The sequence below is a fragment of the Centropristis striata genome, chromosome 20, assembly GCF_030273125.1.
Source record: "Centropristis striata isolate RG_2023a ecotype Rhode Island chromosome 20, C.striata_1.0, whole genome shotgun sequence".
Lineage (NCBI taxonomy): Eukaryota > Metazoa > Chordata > Actinopteri > Perciformes > Serranidae > Centropristis > Centropristis striata.
Genome location: NC_081536.1, coordinates 13,885,909 through 13,906,333, shown reverse-complemented (window position 1 = coordinate 13,906,333; position 20,425 = coordinate 13,885,909). Strand labels below are relative to the sequence as shown.

The 20,425-nt window shown below is 40.6% G+C and overlaps 1 protein-coding gene across 1 annotated transcript in view; it reads left to right on the top strand.

Annotated features, from left to right (window-relative positions):
* sema4ga (sema domain, immunoglobulin domain (Ig), transmembrane domain (TM) and short cytoplasmic domain, (semaphorin) 4Ga) overlaps positions 1-19,980 on the top strand; it is a 31,284-nt gene extending 11,304 nt beyond the window's left edge. Inside the window, exons 3-16 of the mRNA XM_059359179.1 lie at positions 4,805-4,953; positions 6,812-6,874; positions 6,989-7,087; positions 7,622-7,715; positions 7,797-7,910; positions 8,744-8,898; positions 9,760-9,935; positions 11,142-11,286; positions 12,051-12,273; positions 13,395-13,510; positions 13,617-13,771; positions 14,155-14,213; positions 14,718-17,265; positions 19,041-19,980. Coding sequence (XP_059215162.1) covers positions 4,805-4,953; positions 6,812-6,874; positions 6,989-7,087; positions 7,622-7,715; positions 7,797-7,910; positions 8,744-8,898; positions 9,760-9,935; positions 11,142-11,286; positions 12,051-12,273; positions 13,395-13,510; positions 13,617-13,771; positions 14,155-14,213; positions 14,718-15,727 — 2,558 coding nt within the window. The 3' untranslated portion in view covers positions 15,728-17,265; positions 19,041-19,980. The remainder of the gene's footprint in view (positions 1-4,804; positions 4,954-6,811; positions 6,875-6,988; positions 7,088-7,621; positions 7,716-7,796; positions 7,911-8,743; positions 8,899-9,759; positions 9,936-11,141; positions 11,287-12,050; positions 12,274-13,394; positions 13,511-13,616; positions 13,772-14,154; positions 14,214-14,717; positions 17,266-19,040) is intronic.
* Positions 19,981-20,425: the final 445 nt, after the last annotated feature.

Here is a 20,425-nt window from a genome sequence, read left to right as displayed (position 1 = left end):
AACTTTATCAACTGTGTATATCGATCATTACCCCCCCTACTATCTTCTTAAGTCAGTGTCGTAATCTGATCCTGGACTTTATTAGTTGATAGATATGTGAAAGCCATTTTCTCACACTTCGACTTGCAGCCAATTTCCCTTTATGAAATCTACTTGTAGAACAATATTCCTCCTCCCCTCTTCTCCTTCACTTAACAGTTGTCTTACTCACAGTACATCACCGACTTGCACTCATTATCCGTCTCTTTCCTCCTGTTACTCCACTCGCTGTGAACCTTTTTCTTGATACCTTTATCTCAGTATCAGTAAATCATCAGTTAGCACTCAGGCTGCCCACAGGTCCTCCTACACAACTCCGCTCCTCGTCTGCCCCCCCCCCCACCATCCATCTCTCTGTGCACCTCAGCTTCTTTCTTCATTAGTTTGCACTTTTCATGGTCACACTGCCCTCATTTAACTCCTTTGCCTCATCTTTACCTCAAGTCTTTGTTTCCTTTCTTCTTTTTTTTTTGCTTCCCTCTTCGTGATGAGAAGACTTCGATATGCAAACTTACGTCTAATCCATTTAATCTCTGTGTTTCTTAGCAACCTAAAGGCAAAGCCGACAAACCTGTGTGGGGTACTTAAATCTCACACGCATGCACACGAGCATGGCCAAACACACTTCTTATTCCAACATCACCATGAAGAAAAAAATGTGAGGGAGCGATGTCGTTAAGTGTTATTAGTTTGACGAATTCCAGAGCTCAGTTTTGAGGAGCTGAGGGGCAAGACAAAGCTGGCAAGACACAGAGATAACAGGTTGTTAAAAAGAGTTAAAACTAGTGCTATATCTTTTTTTATATAGACGCCACAAATGCTACTACTAATAACAATTACTACATTATTAACATAGATAATTATAGTAATTATAATAATAATAATAATAATAATAATATAGTTAATTTAAGTAGAAAAAGAGAAAAGAAACAAATAATTAAACTAATAAAATTAAAATGAATTAAATTAGATAAAAATAGGGTGACACCACCAATGCTGCTACTAATAACTATAACAATAATAATAATATATTATAATAATAGAGTTAATTTAAGTAGAAAAAGAGAGGGAAAAAACATTTAAATAATGAAAAAAAATAATAATAATTTAATTAAAAATGAAAAGTGGGTGTATAATAACAATAACTATTACAGTAATAGTAATATTATTAATCATAATAATAATGATAATAATGATAATACTAATAACAGTCCAGGGCTAGAGCTAGTGTTAAATCTAAATACTTTTTCATTAGGCACACTGATATCAACCTGTCTCAAAGTACTTGGTGGATTTAACTTTGTTTTTTCAGTACCCCCTTGTCGGTCCGTCGGTGTACTCTGAACCATAAACAGGCCTGACAATTGAGTGTGAGTTTATATGTAAGGCTGTCACGTCACAGTCCACCGCCTAGAGGTTCAGCGAGTGTGTGTGTCTGAACACTGTGTACTGTGCTGATCAGCTGAGCTCCCTCCAAGTGTTTGCTCAGTAAACAATATCATCTGAGCTTCTCTCTGCCTCCCTTGCCCACTTCCTTTCCCTATAGAATGAATCAAACGCGCCTTTTCACGCACGATGTTGGAAGCCTAAAGGAGGCTAAATGTTCTGTCGAATACCATTGCTACATCTTCCTCTGTTGCATCACGCTCTCGGTGAGGTAGTTTTAAGTTACCAGGCTCCAGCTGTCAGATATTGTTTGTCCTAGTATTCGGATTACACTGAGGAAACTTAGGCGTTGTCTTCACTCAGAATGAGGCACTCACATCACGTAGGAAAAGCTATTGTTTCCAAAATCCCATCCAGGCAATACTCTTCTTCCTCCTGCTGCGAACGAGTGAAGAGAAGTAGACACCTGATCACCCAGGAGCAGCCTGCAATGGGATCTGACTGCTGCTGCTGCTGAAGTGAGCAGAGTGGATTGTGTTTTGCAGCAGCTGATAGGAATCTTAATGACGGCTTACTTGATAACCATGCAGTCTTCTTTGGGGACGTGGAGTCTGATGCTTTTCTGTGTGGCTGAGTTGAGCTACTGTGTTCGTCAATAGGCAGGAAAAGTGGCACGCTTTCAAGTTTCTGTGGCTCTTAATTGCTGTCAACACTCCTCCCCAGCTGATTGTAAAACCTGCTCAGCATTAGTCGCATCAGATATTTTAACGAGATATTAAAATACAACTTTGCTGTAATTTTTTCCACAAGTGAAGACGCTGGTTAGGTCACACCGCAGTTGTCTTGTGGAGATGTTGTGGTTATAACATCCCTCGAGGTTCTCTGTGTCTGTGAAGTGCGTGTGTTGACAGTGGTGTCATGTTGACCCAGGCTAAGTGGAGTCCTGATGGATCGTATGTTTTTGAAGTTACATAACTGTCTGGCTTCTCACGACTGCAGCGAGTGACTTCATGACATGTCGTGTAAGCGTGTGTATATGTGCGTGTCTGTTTTTTTTGCTCTTTGCTGGGTGTTTGTTTGAGAGATCCTCATTAGTATCTTGTCCTGTCAAAACAGATGCACCCCAATAAAGCCTGGAAAACTGGACAGGGCACATATACACAAAGCAAACTCACATTAAAAGTGGATCTCTGAAATCTGATGATGTGTTGGGCCTCTTTTCATTATCTTCTTCTTCCTCAGCTGAGCTGTGTCGGATAAGCATAATCCCTTGGCTTTTATTGGCCCTTCCTGGGGTTGTAATTTCAACTCTGGTCAGGGCTATATGGAGCTATATATAAAACTGAGAAAAGCAGAAAATCCTTACGTTTGTGATGCTGGAACTACTGAATAAAGAAGCAGCAGGGCTCTTATGTATGGCAGTGACCCTTTATAGAAATATCTTTGACTTTAATTAACCTGAATTTTCCGCTTGCACCACCATGACTTTTATATATGGTTTTAGGTTAAATGTTTCCAAAACTATTGGACAAGCTCAGTGTGACAATTTTTCGATTAGGAATATATATTTTTTCCTTTTTTTACTCTTTTAATGATACTACCTGTTTAAATAAAGTATATATACCTATATGCTTCTCTCAGGATGACATTTTACCACTCTCTGATTTTTTGTATAGCGCCATCATCTGACCAAAATTTGAATTTGGTTTTCAACAATTTAATTTATGACCAAATACCTACAAAACGAATAACTCTGTCAGCCTCAGCTGTCCTTTGTGCTTAATTCCAAAAGAGCAAATGTTTGCATGCTAACACACTATGAATATAGTGTCGTCATTGTCATTAGTCAAGAAAATAATATGCAGATTATTCAATAATGAAGATAGTTAGTTGCATCCCTAAAACACAAATAACCAGAACTTTGCTATAGGTTAGATGATAGGAACCTTCAGATTTTGTGGCATTTTTTGCTTCATAAATGACTGAAACAACTGAACATAATTTTCTGTCTATCAACTGATTGTCTTATCATTTCAGCACTAAAATTGAGAAAGGGAAAGTCAGTAGATAAACAGTAATGTCAGAAATGTCTATCCTTAAACATTACTGCTGTCGAAAGGCAGCTATAGATAATATATCTTGCTTTTCCCATTTTGTTTGCTTTTGTGTATTTTTCCTATTTCTGACTAAACACAGGGAACTGTGAAGTCACGTAAAGCGATTTTCTGTGCAGCTACAGTACAATGGAGTTTAATAGAATTATTTTTCCTATCAGTCTAAAAAAAGGAATCAGATTTTAAAGCGATTCCTCCAGAATCAAAGAGCGAGGCCTTCTTACCACTTCGCAGTGACGTTCTGCAATCATACGGCAAGAAATCCATCACAGACGATGAATAGATTTCTATTTCTCCCTTTATTCTCATACTGTCAGGTTTGATTGAAAAAGCACTCACTCTTGTGTGCTCAATATGCCCCCACTGTGATGGCAAGAACTTTATGCACATTTGGGGGCTTTCCAAAGGCATTCGGGAAGGAAGTGTTGGTGTACGGATATGCAGCAGTGTGGAAGTTTTCATTGTTTATTGGTCAAATTATTACATAAACATGCAGATGACACCATCATCTGTAGGTGTGCATGATACAGTAATCAGTAAACTACTAATATAGAGGATAAATAAGTCAATTCCTGGAGTATAATTCTGCAGTTGTTTTTTTCAGAAAAGTGTTATTTTTCAACCCACATGATCAATAGCAGCAGTACACAGTGTTTGTGCAGAGATATGCCCAGGTGGTAATGTGTATAGCCACATGAATGAGAATCATGCTGTTAAAACCACTTCTCTTGTTCAAAAATCACACCAGGGATATACAACTGATAATATCTGAGGAAGTTCAACAACAAAAGAAGAACTGGGTTATTTACTTGTATTGGTTTCTGTTTCCACTGACTTTAGCTGCAACGATTAGTCAACTAAGAGATTAATTGAGATAATCTCATCAAAGTAATGCTCAAGTAAGTAATGATTAATTAAAAATGTCTCTTTTCCGACTCTCAAATATGGAGATTTCTTGCTTTTTCGATCAATCAAGACATTTAAACACATGACCTTAAACTTTACTGAAGTTTTTTCACTATTAACTGACATTTTATAGATCAAATTTCATTGACAAAATAGGAGGTAGGTAATTGGTAATGGAAAATAATCAAATAACCGATATGATTTCACCAGTCATATCGTTATTCAGGCTGTTCAATGTTGTTTTGATAAATGGATGTAGTAGAAGAAGTCTGGGGTTATAAAAAGTCAAGTTCATTAATCTCCTCTCCTCTCCTCTCCTCTCCTCTCCTCTCCTCTCCTCTCCTCTCCTCTCCTCCCAGGTCTCCAGGGCTGCAGACGTTTCCAGTCCTCTGCAGTCAACTACAGCACCATGTTGCTGGAGGCTGACAGTGAACGCCTGTATGTCGGGGCCCGGGGGGCTGTATTCGCTCTCAATGCCTCTGACATTTCAGCCAGCTCTGCTCTCACTGTGAGTTTGTTTGTCTCTGTGTTGCTGCATGTTGTGCACCTCAGCTGCCATATCTTCAACTCTGCCACGGTCTTATTTGCATTCCACAACGCAGGAACTTTTCAAGTCAACAATATCTCATTTTGAGGCAAAACTATTTATTCCCATGTCACCCCTTTGTGTGTGTGTGTGTATGTGTAGTCACATTACTTTTCACACAATAACTCACAGTTTCACCACAGGAGCATCAAGCTGCATAAACTTGCATATTAATGAGAAAGAAATGAAAAACTAACTACTGTATCTTCTCACTGTAACTCTAAATAGATACACGATTCATGTTAATATCATCCACATATTGGAACAAAAATAGTTTCTAATTTATGCAATAATTAGCATACTATCCATCTCAACCAGTGTTGCCAGTTTTAACTTGAAACCCCACAGACCCACCAACGAGTTGAAGAAGCTTATTCAGATTCTAATTAATTTTGGGGTCCGTTATTAAGATAGGACATTTGGTTCCTTTCCATTCCTTATTTTGAGTTTTAAAAGTTATAATCCATACAATTTTCTTCATGTCAAACCCATTTTTATGCTATTTAGGCCTAAAATTTACAATTCATTCTATAATTTCCATATATACATTAATTAGTTCCCTTTCTATATAATATTTCCATTGTCAGTTGTGGAGTCCACTATTTCCACTCTGATTTTAAATGGTGTTAACTTGCACATGTCATTTACAGAAATGTTATGAGATGCATGATAATTATCATATTTGTAAGATCATTTTGCCATCTGTACGATGCACAATCAGCAATGCCAAAAACGCCATAATGTACGATGAATTATAGTTGGTTTTAGTCTCTGCTGTCTCGTTTTAATTTATTTCCTGACACGATCAGGATAGCAACACATGGATCCTACATCTGTGTTTACGCATCTCTACTCACGTGACCTCTTTCCAGCCAATGATCCACGCTGTAGATTATGATGAATGTGATTCACAACTACTCAGCTTGCTTAAAAAAACAGATGGGTGGATTTGTTGGTGTGTCAAAAAGCCTTTAAAAAATTAACACAGTAACACCTATTTGTTCTCATGATTGTGACAGATTTCCCTCAAAATATCCCATCTGACAACATTAATGTACATATATCAATTAATGATATAATCAAGAAGAGCTAAAAAGATGTTATTTTAAAGAGGAAACACATTTTCTTTGGTACAAGTGTAGCCACAGCAGATCTGAAAATCTTCATGGGAATGTATTTCTGACAGGGTAGCTGCAGACAGCACGTTTCCTGCCTCCACTGATCGATAAATGTGTAATTGTATCGATCAGAACTCTGAGACAGCTGTCACCAAAACAACTTGAAATCTTTAGGATTATAACTTTAAATTATGTCCATAACTTTATATGAGTCTAGTCTAACTATTGCATGTTGCAGGATAATATCCTTTTAAGCACCCACAGAAGCTGAAAATTGTTTTTCGCCTGTCATGCTGCTATTTAAATAACCACTTGACATTAAGCCATTGTGCTAATTATGCTAATACAGTGTTGGCATCTGTTATAAAGTATAATTGCTGTATGTGCGTAACACTCCCTCACAACCACTCCTGCATTGCATGCTGTAGATACATCTGTTACGACTTTCTTTGTTAGGGAATAATTGCTGCTGTCTGTTTAAATGCAGGTGTTATAAGGTCAAAATTCGTAACATATGAATTATTAAAGCAACATTGGGATTACTCGCCCTGTTTATATGCTGTCAGATCTGTGGTGTTTTGCTAAAATGTATGTAAGTCAGTGATATAAAATCATCCAACTCTTTCTGTCTTTCTTACTGCATGTTATGTGGTGTGTGTTAGATTGAGTGGGAAGCCTCCCCCGAGCAAAAGCGTCAGTGTCTGCTCAAGGGAAAAGACAATAAGGTAGGCATTTAGTTCTTTCTCTCTCAGTCCTCTCTTTTCATCTTTTTTTGTGTTTGGTTCTCTCCTATGTATTGATATTCGTTACCTAATATCTTTACTGGCTTCCTCTTCCAGACGGAGTGTTTTAATCACATCCGCTTCCTCCAGAGGTTCAACTCAACTCATCTCTACATGTGTGGGACTCATGCCTTCAGTCCCCTCTGTGCATACATAGTACGTCAATGCAAAACACATTACAGCCCTTCCACTTCTGTTGAATACTTCTGTTTAATTTGCAATATCTTTGCATGCTGCATTCACTGCATACAGTCATGGAAAAAAGTATTAGACCACCCTTGCTTTCTTCAATTTCCTGTTCATTTTAATGCCTGGTACAACTTTAGCTACATTTGTTTGGACAAATATAATGATAACAACAAAAATAGCTCATAACAGTTTAATTTAAGAGCTGATATCTAGACATTTTCCATGGTTTTCTTGATAATGATTTTCACAATTTTGGTTATTATCAAGAAAACCATTGAAAATGTCTAGATATCAGCTCTTAAATTAAACTTTTATGAGCTATTTGTGTTGTTATCTTTCTATTTATTTCTCTATCTATTTGTCCAAGCAAATGCACCTTTAGCTGTACCAGGCATTAAAATGAACAAGAAATTGAAGAAAACGATGATCTAATCATTTTTTCCATGACTGCAGATGTGGGGGTTTTTCTGTGATACCTAATTTGTTTTTTTTCCTGTACAGGATGAGGAGAGGTTTGTGATGTCATCTCGGCCTGAAGAGGGTAGAGACAAATGTCCTTACGGCCCGACAACAGGCTACACAGGCCTTATCATTGGTAAGTCCTTCAGTAGCTGTCCGCCACCTCCAGAGTTTTCCTTAAAATCTGAAGAAGCTGATTCATTGTTTTTTCCTCCAGACAAGCAGATGTATACAGCTTCCCAGTACGAGTTTAGGAGCTTTCCAGATATCCGCCGCAACTCTCCGTCCCCCACACTGAAGACAGAAGATGCCCCCACACGCTGGCTGAACGGTGAGTTAATCTCCCTTCAGCATCTTTAGATGACGGGGTTGTCGGAGCTTCTGTCTGTCAACCAGGTAGCAGAATGTTAAAGCCTCCATACTGTCACACATCTAATCTGCTGAAGTAGAAGTTGTAGTAGTTTGGTAATATAATCCTCCAGAAACCTGGTTTTGGCTTAAATACTAAGCAGAACATGATGTTTTGTAGATAAGTGGAGCCTCTAAAGTCTTCTTCTTTTACTTTTTGTTTTCACCATCTGTTCAAACTGTGTTAGTACTCTGGGATTGTCATTCTTCTCCTGTTATGTTACAAGTAGCCAACTGCTCAGTTAAACATGCTTATCTGCATCTATTATATCTCACTTTTTTACTGTGAATCTTGGAACCCATTGGCTTTGAGTCTGAACACAATTTAGGCATGGGCAATATTTCTAGTGTAGCCAGTGGATATCTGAATGATGGATGATGGAGATCCGGGGCCAAGACTTCCTCTTCTGTGCACTGGTCATTGTTTGTCATTGTCACAGCTTGATTAGCAACTTGAGCCAGCAGTTAAACTTCTACAAGCGATGTCTTAGCACAGTGTGTAACGTATTAAAGTTCTATACACATCACTGCTGATTGGGTAACACATCCGACACCAAAGGAGGAACGGACTTCAAAGCCTGTTGCATACTGTTTCACACTGAAACATGTCCTTCATGCCAAAAAAAGAAGAAGTAGAAAAATGATTCACACCAATTTGAGATTCAACATGCAGAAACAAAGGCCAGTGTCAGCTGCTTTGTTAGATTAGGAAAAAAACACAGTATGAGTGAGTGCATGTCCTTCTCCTCCATACAGAGGCGGACTTTGTGGGCTCGGCGCTGGTGAGGGAGAGTTTGGGCAGCAGCACCGGCGATGATGATAAGATCTACTACTTCTTCACTGAGAAGAGCCAGGAGCAGACGACAACCTACAGCCACAGCCGGGTGGCACGAGTGGCTCGCGTTTGTAAGGTGGGTGCTGATTTTAAAAGATGCAGGATATGATTTACAACCTGAAGCGAAGCCTTGCATCAGACTAGCTAAAGTGAATTCTTGGTTGATAATAGGAGGGGGAGCTATAATAGATGAGGGGCTGGATGGGCGATGCATTTGTAACAAGGCCCCAGTGTGATTAGAGGAGCAGACTGTGTAGCTGATGAATGGGTTGCAGAGTCAGTGTGGCTCGGAGGGAGAGGGATGGATGACTGTGAGGGAGAGACAGACTGTTTAGCATCCTCTGCTGCCTAAAATGTGAATGATTTACACTTCCCACCTCCCAGGAATGGGTTAAGAATAGTGAGAGCCAACTGTACGGTGTAATGACCTCGTTGTTCTCCTGTGGTACCTTAAAAATGAAGCCAGCTCGCAAGTTCTCTCCCTGAAAATTTGGCTGCCTGTTTGTTTTTTTCCATCTCAATAGAAATGCCTCGAGGTGGCATGTGTGCAGTACGCCACAGGCTGAATGCATTTAAAAGTTAAAATCAAAAGGATGGTGTCAGTTGCTGGATTTCAAAAGGAATCGTGGCCTTGAGTCAAGCTCTTTAATTGTGAACCTGTCATGAATTTTTCAACCTTGTGCTTGCAGTCTGCTGAGTGACAAAAACACACAAACCTGTAGACAGCGGGGCGTCTTACCTATGGGAGTCTAATCTTATTGAAAGTATCACTATTGCTTTCCCATGCCATCTGTTGCGCTCGATAGAAGGCTCACATCCCCCCCTGTGTGCCACCTTGAGCTGAGTGTTCAGCATGTTTTTCATTTATCCATGCCTTACCTCATATGACCCTCTCCACTCCCTCCTCCTCCTCCTCCTCTCTTTCTCCTTCCCTCAGAGGGACCGGGGAGGCCGTTTAACTCTCCAGAAACGTTGGACGTCCTTCCTCAAGGCCCGGCTGACATGTTCCCTGCCAGAATATGACTTCCACTTCAACATGCTGCGCAGCGTGTTCGTCATGCCTGGCCTCATGCCACAGGACACGCTCTTCTACGGCATCTTCGGCCTGGAGTGGTGAGTGGGAGCTTGTGTGTTGTCAAGAACTCCATCTGACGGGGACTTTGAGGTTGCAAATGTAAACGAGTGAGATAAAGATGAAAGGCAGAAATCGATACGTTGAGACAGTCGAAGGAGACAGGAAGGGACGAGATGAAAGAGAGGAGAACTTGAGAAGTTGGGTGGAAAAGTTTTACAGCAGTTTGAGGAGAGAATATTAATTAAAAATGCAGATTTAGATGAGCTAAGAATAAGTTAAAGTCTAAGTCATTTAGATATCAGTCCTGGTGACACAACAGACAAACTCCTGGTGAATCTGTTTACAGCACAACCAAACAAAGTCACATTTTTTAAACAAAGAAGTAAGTCATAAATATTTGCAATTGTGACCTGATTATATGCTGCACATGGTGCCAGTAGTTTCCCACACAACAGCAGGACACAATAAAGTAGTCACCTTGCTCAGAAGATTTATCACCTTTAACTCCTCACTGTGGTTGCTCCTTCTTGTTCCGTTATTTCCTTGCAAAATTAAAAGTTATCTACAAATTTAAAACCCTAAACTGCCTTGATACAAACATATCTCATATTTTCTCAAGATAAAAAGATAATTTAGGAGATAATTGCAGAGTGTACAGGGAATCAACAGGTAACAGTCAGTCACAACTATAATAAGGAAAGGAAATTACTTGATTTAAATGCATTAATGGCTATTGCAGAAAATAGCTGTTAATTGAGTCTAAAACGGGGTCTTACTTCAGGAACTTTTCACTTTTCAATGTGGTTAATTTACTGCATGGATGCATCAGCTGAAAAGTGAATGCTGTTGCAAAGCAAAATATTTTGGGTTGTGAAAAGCATAAAAAACGATTATCTTCAGCGTTTTTGTTGTTGGGATGCTGCTGTCTCCTCTTGAGCTTGAGCTCCTCTTACCTCAACTCCTACTACACCTCTGAAACCATTTTGTAGTTCTCTCCTCCTTCCCTCCTACTCTCCTCAGAGATGTATGACTTCTAATCATCTCGGTACTATCTCTGACAGTGCTCTTCCCCTCCCCCCTTCCCCTCTCCTGCGCTTTCCTCCCACTTGGCCCTTTTATGTATAAGGTGAGCCACTGATCTACTGTACTTCCACTGCTATCCCTATGGCAACACTGGGTTTACTGCTGTTGTTGTTCGAGGCCTGTGCTCTGGTCTTTTTCTTACTGTGTGTTGCTGTCTTCAGGAAAAACGTGAAGGCATCTGCGGTGTGTCGGTTCTCTCTGTCTGAAGTCCAAGAGGCCTTTCAAGGACCCTACATGGAGAACCAGGACTCCGGCTCTAAGTGGAAGGAATACACTGGAAAGATCCCCGACCCACGACCTGGAACGGTAAACACTCACAGCTACTCTTAAACAAAACATAAACCACAGAAGAAACGTCTCCCTCCAAGGATTCACACCAGAAAACCCCAACAGAGAGCAGATGAAACTGTTTCAGAGCAAAGATGAAGGGAAAATGATAGACAGAATGAGTGGCAGCCTCAAGGATGAGGCTCAAAACACAACCAGCTTATGTCAATGAAACCCATTTTCATGGCGATTAACTCCAGTCCATAGCTTTGGCGACAATGGCTTACTGTGGCAGTCAGGGCTGTGGCGTCGTTAGCAGGAGCAGACATTATCCACTGTAGTGTCACTTCAACACTTTGTAGGACTTAATTTTTAACGTTGCTATTAAATGGAAAGGAGAAGCGGTCAAGGGTTTTAACTTCAGAAGCGTGAAAGCTTCTTAGAGGAGTTGGCTGAAGGGAAGTTGTTCCCTTAGTCAGGTGCTGAGAGAGCTGAGTCGCCCGCATGTCAGCTCGAGCCGGCTGCTGAACTCACACGGTCTCATTGTTGTCCATGTGAAGAGTCCCCAGACACTGTCTTCCACAGGCTCGCATTTTCTTCTTGATCCTTTAATTTCCCCCGCAGACCATCCCGCTAAGCCTTGTGACATCCTCTCTGCCTTCCACAATCCGACTCTATTTACAGAGAACTTTATTACAAATGAGCCTAAAATGTTTCTTTTTTCCCCCCGCAGCCCAAATCATGACTTGCTTCTCGCTCATCATCCCTTCTCTCATTGCTGTCTTTGGCTTCTTTTCCTGCAGTGTGTAACGGACGCTCTGAGGGCCAGGGGCATCAATGTCTCCACTTCCCTGCCTGATGATGTGCTCAACTTTGTCAGGAGGCATCCTCTGATGTCCCAGCAGGTCCAGCCTTCAGACAGACGCCCCCTTTTGTTCAGGCGGACCACAGACTACACACACATGGCCGTACACATGATCCAAGGCTTAGATGGACAAACTTACCATGTGTTGTACATGGGCACAGGTGTGTATGAATTGATATCATTCCCATGTCTGCACACTTCTTACAAAGCCACAGTACAGCCAGGAGATGGTAAGCTTAGCATTAAGTAAGCTTAAAGCTGGAAACTGGCCTGGCACGGGCACTTTTTATCCAAACTTACATCTCAGCCACCTCTATTACTGACTAGATGTTCTATTTCTACTAGCATTAAACTAACGCTGCATTTTTACACATTCTGACACGGTCATAATCTTCAAAAGTCAAAAGTTTTACAGATTTCTCTGCATCTCAGCAATACTACATATTTTGCCCATGTGCAATAAAAACTGCCTTGCAGCTTGAGCTCTGCGTTATGATAATAATAAATATTAAAATGAGATACATTTATATAGTGCAAGTGAACTGGCACTTTTTATGTTTTTCGGACAACATTTTACGTTCTTATCGTACAAAACATAAAGGTGCTGTTTTTTGTTAACATGGATGATGCAAAAATAGGCTTTACCGTGTGGTTATTTCAAAATATAATTACCAGAAAAACATGCTATATTGTGATATATATCAACATCGAGATGTGAAATGACTAAGGGGATAGAAGATTTCAGCCATATCGCCCAGCACTGTCCCCTGTCGTCATAAATAACAAAAATATACTGTATATATATACTAACATATACTGTATACTTAAAGACAAAATAATAGCAAATATAAACATAACCATAGCTGTCCACCTATAATACACAATTCATTATATACACCAACTTTTTTTTAAGAAAACCCACAAGAAAAGAAAAAAAAATCAATGTGAATAAGACAATTTGTTTGTGTTTTATAAGAGAACTCCACACCTTTGATGCCTGAACCGTCTTGAATACACAAACTGAGACTGCATTTCCACTCACACTCAACAATGTTGTAATTATGATAAGAGATAAAATCAAAGAAGGTGATTGCCTATCTTAAGTGCCAGGTTCAAGTGTTTGCAAGTTAATTGATATTGAAAACTGAAATAATTAAAAAAACAAAGGTAGGAAATCAAATGCTTATTATATTCAGCTTGCAGTAAAGTGTACTGGTTGGTGTGGTCCTTTTATTTCCAATGTTCAAATTCAATGTTTCTCCTCTTTGAATGTGTCATTCAGATGAAGGCTGGTTACATAAAGCTGTAGAAATCGAGGGTCAGCTCCACATTATCGAGGAGCTTCAACTATTTCAGGAGCCTCAACCTGTTACCAACCTGCTGCTTTCTGCAAAACAGGTAGCATGTTTGACCATCACACACACACACACACACACACACACACACACACATTTAAGACGTAATCTCAATCCTACAATATTTAAATCCCCTCTCTCCACACCAGATGAGTGTGTACGTTGGCTCTTCATCAGGCGTGGTGCAGCTTCCCCTCTCCAACTGTCACAGATACACCTCCTGCTATGACTGCATCTTTGCCAGGGACCCTCACTGTGCCTGGAGCGGAGCCCAGTGTGTGGACGTAATGGCACAAGCAGACAGGTGGGTGCGGAAAGTTGCACGTATGTGTACGTGTGTGATTGGATCAGATGATGAAAGTGTGGTAGGTGCCCTTTTGTGTTTGATTTGACTAACCTCAAGTATCACAGTGCCCTGTCACAGTGTCAACTCCCAGAACTGTTGCGTAATCACGATGCTGGCAGAAACATGAAGCTGGCTGTGATAGTAAACATAACATGCAGCTGTGTCCTTAAAGTGTACTGATTAAACCTGGACACATTCGCTTACTAAGTAAAAAACTGTTTTGGAGGAAATAAATGATACGGGGTGGAATACAGCATGAAATAGACATCTCAGTATACGTACAGACAATACTGTCTTGTTTGTTCTAATATACTTTTGTTATGTGTTCTCCCTCTTTGCAGATCCACTTTAATCCAAGACATCCAGCATGGCAGCAGAGGATGTGAAAACACTCAAGATGGTACGGAAAAAATCTCATCTGCAGCTAGGTGCTGCTGCTTAAAAAAAGAAAGTTTGCTTTTAACGGAGTGAAAGATGAAAGGAAGATTAAAAATAGAGAATGTTAGGAAGGACTCGAAAGATGCATAGTTGTCATCAGATGGCATGAAGGCCTCTTTGAAAGTTGATTATGCGCACTGCGTTGGCAAAATCCTCCCTTCCCTTCTTTAATCACATTTTTGCCATCTCAAGAGAGAAATCTGTTTGATATTCAAGGCAGGCAAATGCCTTCTCTCAGTTCATAATTTCGATCTGATAAAATGTAGCATCCTCTAGCCCTTCGTTGTTCTCTCTGTATAAGGTAACATGATGGCAGGAATTAAAGTTTACGCTTCAATAACTTATGACTGCCTTTGAGAAATTTAGTAGGCGTTAAGTAATTAACATATAAAATGAATCAGGGGCTAAATTGTGAGTTTTGTTTTAATGTGAAATTAGACTCACTGTTTTAATATGTGTGTTGCAGACGTAATCGTGCGGAGCCGCGCAGTGCGTGTGGGCGATGACGTGCTGCTGCAGTGTGAGCTCAGCTCCAACCTGGCCACGCCCCTCTGGACTCTGGATGGCAGCGAGCTGCAGGGCTACGGCCTCAACTCTGGATTCAGAACTGGCACAGACGGTCTGCTGATCATTGAGGCCCGGCAGGACCAGAGTGGCCTGTACACCTGCTACGCTGTGGAGAACAATATCAAGGTCGCCATGGTTTCCTACAACGTCACCATCCGCTTGGACCTGCCCCCTCCGCCACCTGTTGAGCCAACTGATGACCCTTACAATTTCTTCGGCACCCTAACAGCACCCACTGAGAATCCCTCGTCCGAGAGGCCCCTGCCACCTCCTCCTGCCCCTCTCCTCCCGCGCTCAGAGCTCCTCTCCCCCAGGAACATGGAGGCCATGTATCTGTCCCTCATCACTGTCCTCGGAGGCCTGTGTGTGGTCCTCACCGTGGTCCTTGTCTACGTGGGCTTCTGCCTGCGAGTGGGCAACAGAGGGAAGTACTCGTTACGAGCTGCAGCTTCTGCCTACCCGAACAATAAGAGGCACAGCAGGAGCAAAAAACAGCACAGAAACTCCGCCCACATGGAGCTGAAGACCATCTCAAGTCATTGTAATGGCAACGGCATTTGTAATGGACTTTCAAAGCAGCACAACGGCAACATCCAGGATGGAGGCTTCCTCCAGATCGTCCCCGGTGAAGGACACACATCACCCAATAAGGATCTTCCTCCCCCGGCTCCTCCTCTCCCACCAACTCCTCAACATCCCTCTCCAGAGTGTGACTTCCCCAACGGGCTGTCAGCCACGCTGCCCAGCGTCCTGAGGAGGATGAACGGCAACAGCTACGTGCTGCTGAGGCAGAGCGAGTCTGAAAGCATGTCGCCGTCCTGCTACTCCTTCGCAGAGGAGCTCAACAGGATCTTAGAGAAGAGGAAACACACTCAGCTGCTGCCCAGGCCAGACGAGAGCTCCGTGTAGAAGATGTAGCTCCCCCTGTGGTGGGAAGACTGTCGTGTTCTTACCTGGTGCTGAAGTGCCTGTCATATGACTCATTATTGTTGAGGACTAACACAATGAGAGTCTCTTTACTTTTAGTTTTTTCTTTGAGACATTCCTTCTTTTTTAGCTGCTTGTTAACCTTAATTCCCAATCTTCCCAACACATAACAAGATAGAATAAGAAATGCCAGTGAAGGAGCATGAAACGGAAATAAAGTGCAATCTACCTCACCTCAGTACTGCCCAGGAGGACTTCTGCAGTCAGTCTGTAGTCCGATCCGAGGATCAGGGCTGAGATCTCAGCCGCAGAAAGATCTCTGATCCACTAAGCACAAAGCGACACACGGACTCCACTGAGGAGCGGAGCCCCATGGGAATATAAATACATGTGAAGACTTCTGCTGTGCAGCGGCCATATTTGGCTTGATTCAAACTGGAGGGCAGCTAGCCAAAGTTTGTTTGCACTGACAAGTGCACAGATGGCCTATGCATTTTTAAACATGACATTCACACATTATATAAATATTGAGGGAGATGGACGTGGGGAGCAAAGGGAACTTGGTTTGCAGTGTTTTCGTTTTTAATGCTGACTTAATCGATTGCAATAACCAACACAAGATTATATACACTAACTTGGCACCAGCCCTCAATAATGGTGAACTAATCTTTATTTAATGTTACGATTAACAATAATTTAGAGATAAGTCAATAACCAAACAGAAGATTTCTTAATTATTAATTAGATTGTTTTTTGATGACTATAAGTAATTCAAATAGTCATTATATGTGGTTTTAAAAATGGTAGGTTAAATCAATTACTTTCACAGTGATAATTAACAAAGTATTGGTAATTACCTGATATGCAAGTTAACTTTTTAATTATATTTGGAATATTTGCAACTCCAAAATTAGCATATACATAATTTGCAGCTGAGGCTCACAGTCCATTAAAAATGGTTATTAAAGGTGTAGCCTTATGTAACTTTATTATAATGTTTCAACTGATCTCTGCAATTACTTCAAACAGGTAACAAATCGCCATTAAGCACACATTTACATACACGTTATATGGATCCATATTATATACACAATTTATAGGATATCAAAGAATAAACAAGGAATTAATGTTAATTAACTTTTACATAACTGAAGAAATTTAATAAGCGATTATTTCACCAAGTGTTAATATGAAGAAAACTTGACAGTATTATTGAATTTGATGCACTTTAATGCCAGTTTTAAAGCGCTTTGGGAAAAGTAATGGACACCATTATGGAATATGACTTTGCAACCTGTCAAGAACCAGCAGGACACAGAAGCTTTTTGATTGGCTGTTTGTCAGCATGAAGAGCTGCAGCAGTGACGGCTACAGCTTTGTGTGCTGGACTCGTTTGACACGAGTGGATTAGAAGGAAAACACTGACTGTGTCTCAGCTCCACTGCTGAGTGGCACCCTGCATGAGACTGTAACGCAGGATGACAGACTGTGGGGCGCAGCATTCAACAAGAGCATGCAAGGTAAATCATTTTTATATCTACCAACACATCTCCTACACAGGCACTTTGCCAAACATGCACTTAAAGGAATAGATCATGGAGTCAGAGTGCATCGTCTCTGCACCAAAGACTGGATACAATGTTATCTCACACTTTGCTCGATTTAAATCCATCTGTATGCTAACAGCTTGTTGATCAGACTGCCGGGTTGTTTATAATTTGTGCAAAAGTTTAGGTTCAGAGATGCACGAATGAAACCATCTGCTCACAGTCTGATTCACACACACACTGTATCACTTCCAGAAGCATATTTCATTTATGAGAGGAACCCAACCATGCGAGACATTTAAACAAACTCCTAGGCTTAAATTTCGTGCTACCAGAGCGTCAGAGCAGCTTCATGCTCAAATAGGGTTGCAAAATTCTGGAATTATGCAAGGTGCAAATTTTCCATGGGAATTACTGCAAATTTAAGGGACTTCATTGGAAAATAGACATGTAGACATGTTTTTGCCAAATAAATCCATTAAAGGAATATTTCACCCTTAAAATTATCATGTGTTTATCAGTTACTCACCCTGTCTTATCTTGAATTGTTCTCACTACTTCCAAAAGACATTTTTGCTGAAATCTTACTATTTATAACACCTCTACATAAACTCCCTCACACAATGCTTGCACTGGCATATTGCAAGTTCATAGATATAATTTTCCTGCTGTTAAACATGGCCTCCAGCTGCTTCAATTCATGAAGGGTTTAATGAAGTTTTCTTCACTGATATACAAATGGTCTGTTTTAAGGGTGAAGTATTCATTTAATTTGTCAAATACACACAATGTGCCATGTTTTGAGTTAGCTCGCTAGAAACTTAACAAATGGGAAATAGTGCTTTGAAAATTTGAGCGGACAATGCCGGCTTAATTTAGTTGCAAACGTAGGGTTTCAAGTGAACAACTCATTTATAAAAGAAATGTTTCACACTGAAGAATTAATGGAAATCTTCCAACCTTTTTCAACCTGACTCTCAGACTGTCAGTTTTATTTTTGATAGTTCTTTTGCAGTTTTTGTCTTTAATGAAAGGAAACTCAGATATTTTGTTCTTTTCACTTGCATCACAAGTTTCTTTCCTTATCAGTGTCCTTTTGCTGCATCGCACTGTTGTTCTTCTGTCAGAGGGCAGCATTAATTAAACACTCGTCTGACCTTATTGCTGAAGGAGGGAGAGGAGAGACAGAGAGAGTTAGATATCCTCCCTGGGGATTTACTGCATGAAACACTCCCAAGTTCCCAATTGATATTCTCATACCCTCTGGTCAGATTTTGTCAAAATAGAAATGCAAAAAACATGCAGATATGCAATAAATTTATATGATCATCAAGCATTTTTATACACAGTCCTGAGGCACAGTTACATTACTGCACGTTTGATCGAGTCTAACCAGTCTGTGATGTTGGGGTGTGAGCCACTGTACGTGCTGCTGTGGTTCTCAATAAGCTTTGTAGTCAGTGGCCCTGATCAAAGACATGAGAGGAGGAGGACATAGCTGCACACTTCGCACATTCATTAAAGCCCTTTGACCTCATTTCAAAGCACAAGACAAGATTAACACAGCAGCACTGGTTTTCGTTTGCATACTCCTGCACTTAAAGTCAGTGTTTTTAGTATGTAAATACTTTGATCGCAAGCCACATTTAGTCAGGTCTGATGCTCTAATTGCTTTTAAAATAACATGCAATGACACATTGCTGACACGTATTGTGTGGCTGAATATTTTTTCCCTCTTTTGGTTGCAGATCTGATGTGCTCTGGTCAGTTTGAGGTTCTCTTAATTTCATTCCCGGGGATACGTCTTTCCACCAGCGTCAGAAGGCAGGACCTGCTGCAAAATGTTCATTTAATGAGCAGTGAAATGAAATCCAGCATCATTAGTGGACAGCAGAGCCAGAGGAAGGAAAGAGAAGCTGGATAAGGGCTACAACATGAGAGCCTCTGCACCTACAGCTCTGCTTCCCCACAACTGGAATGAAAATTGTTAGCTGCAGGTTCTTCAGAGCAGCAGCTCTTTGTGTGCAGAGAGCGTCCTCGCCTCTGTTCGATGCAAACTTGTTAGACCAAACTCGACGTATGATGACCTTTTTCTCACACTTGCTGCATGAATTATGTTTTCAACACTGTTTTTTTCCTTTAAGTCAAGGAAACAACAAGGACTCATCTTAATATTAATGAAAAGTGCCAAGGTTGATGTTCAAAAAGAGCTTTGTAAGCATATTTTATCGCAAATCCAGAAGAAAAAGACTTAAAAAGAGGCATATTTATTTTGTAATTTTTGTACATTGTGTTTTGGAATTTTTTTGTCAATGTTGCTGTTTAGGTGACTTGTGACACGTCACCTGTGTTGCACAAAATGTGAATATAAAATAGAAGCACGGTAGCCAAAAAGCATGCAAAGGCTGCACCAGCACCACAGAATTTAATATTTATGACCTACTAATGAGAGGAAAAATACACCAATTTACTTTTTCACTCTAATCTATTAATTAGGGATCATTTAGCTTTTGTCACACTGGTCTGTCTACATATTACTTTTGATCTCTGTTTGCATGTTACACCATGCTTGTGCACACAGCAAATTCTTTAACTAAACTAACACAAAGAATAACAGGGCAGTGGGTTCCTTCACATTTCAATGAGTTCAAATAAAACTTTGTACTTCAACCTTCTCGTCATTATTGTGTGTGTATTTACAGTTTGCCTCTCACATTTCACAGAGACGAGTAGATGAAGCTGGTATTTTGTATCTGAATGAATTGTATGAGCAGGTAAATGTTAGACACTCAGGAAAATGAGGCGTCTGCGGCACAGCCTGGGGCTGTAAACAACGTGGCACAGAGTGGGATGGAAAATGTTGCTGGGAGGTTGATGTCCCACGACTGGTTTAGTTCCAACAGGAGTGTCTCAGGACAGTGTTGCTGAGAAATCCTAAAGTTCCTGTGTCCTGTGATGGCGTTACAAGAGAAAATGTTACCTCAGCTTTCATAAAAAAGCGTGTTTTTTTTCTTAAATCTCAGCCTTTTATTCTAACCTTTACAAATGCCACCGGTAATGTGACACAGATTTGAGAGGGCAACACCCAATTCTCAGACAATAACTCGGCTGTTGTGATATATTACGAGCAGCA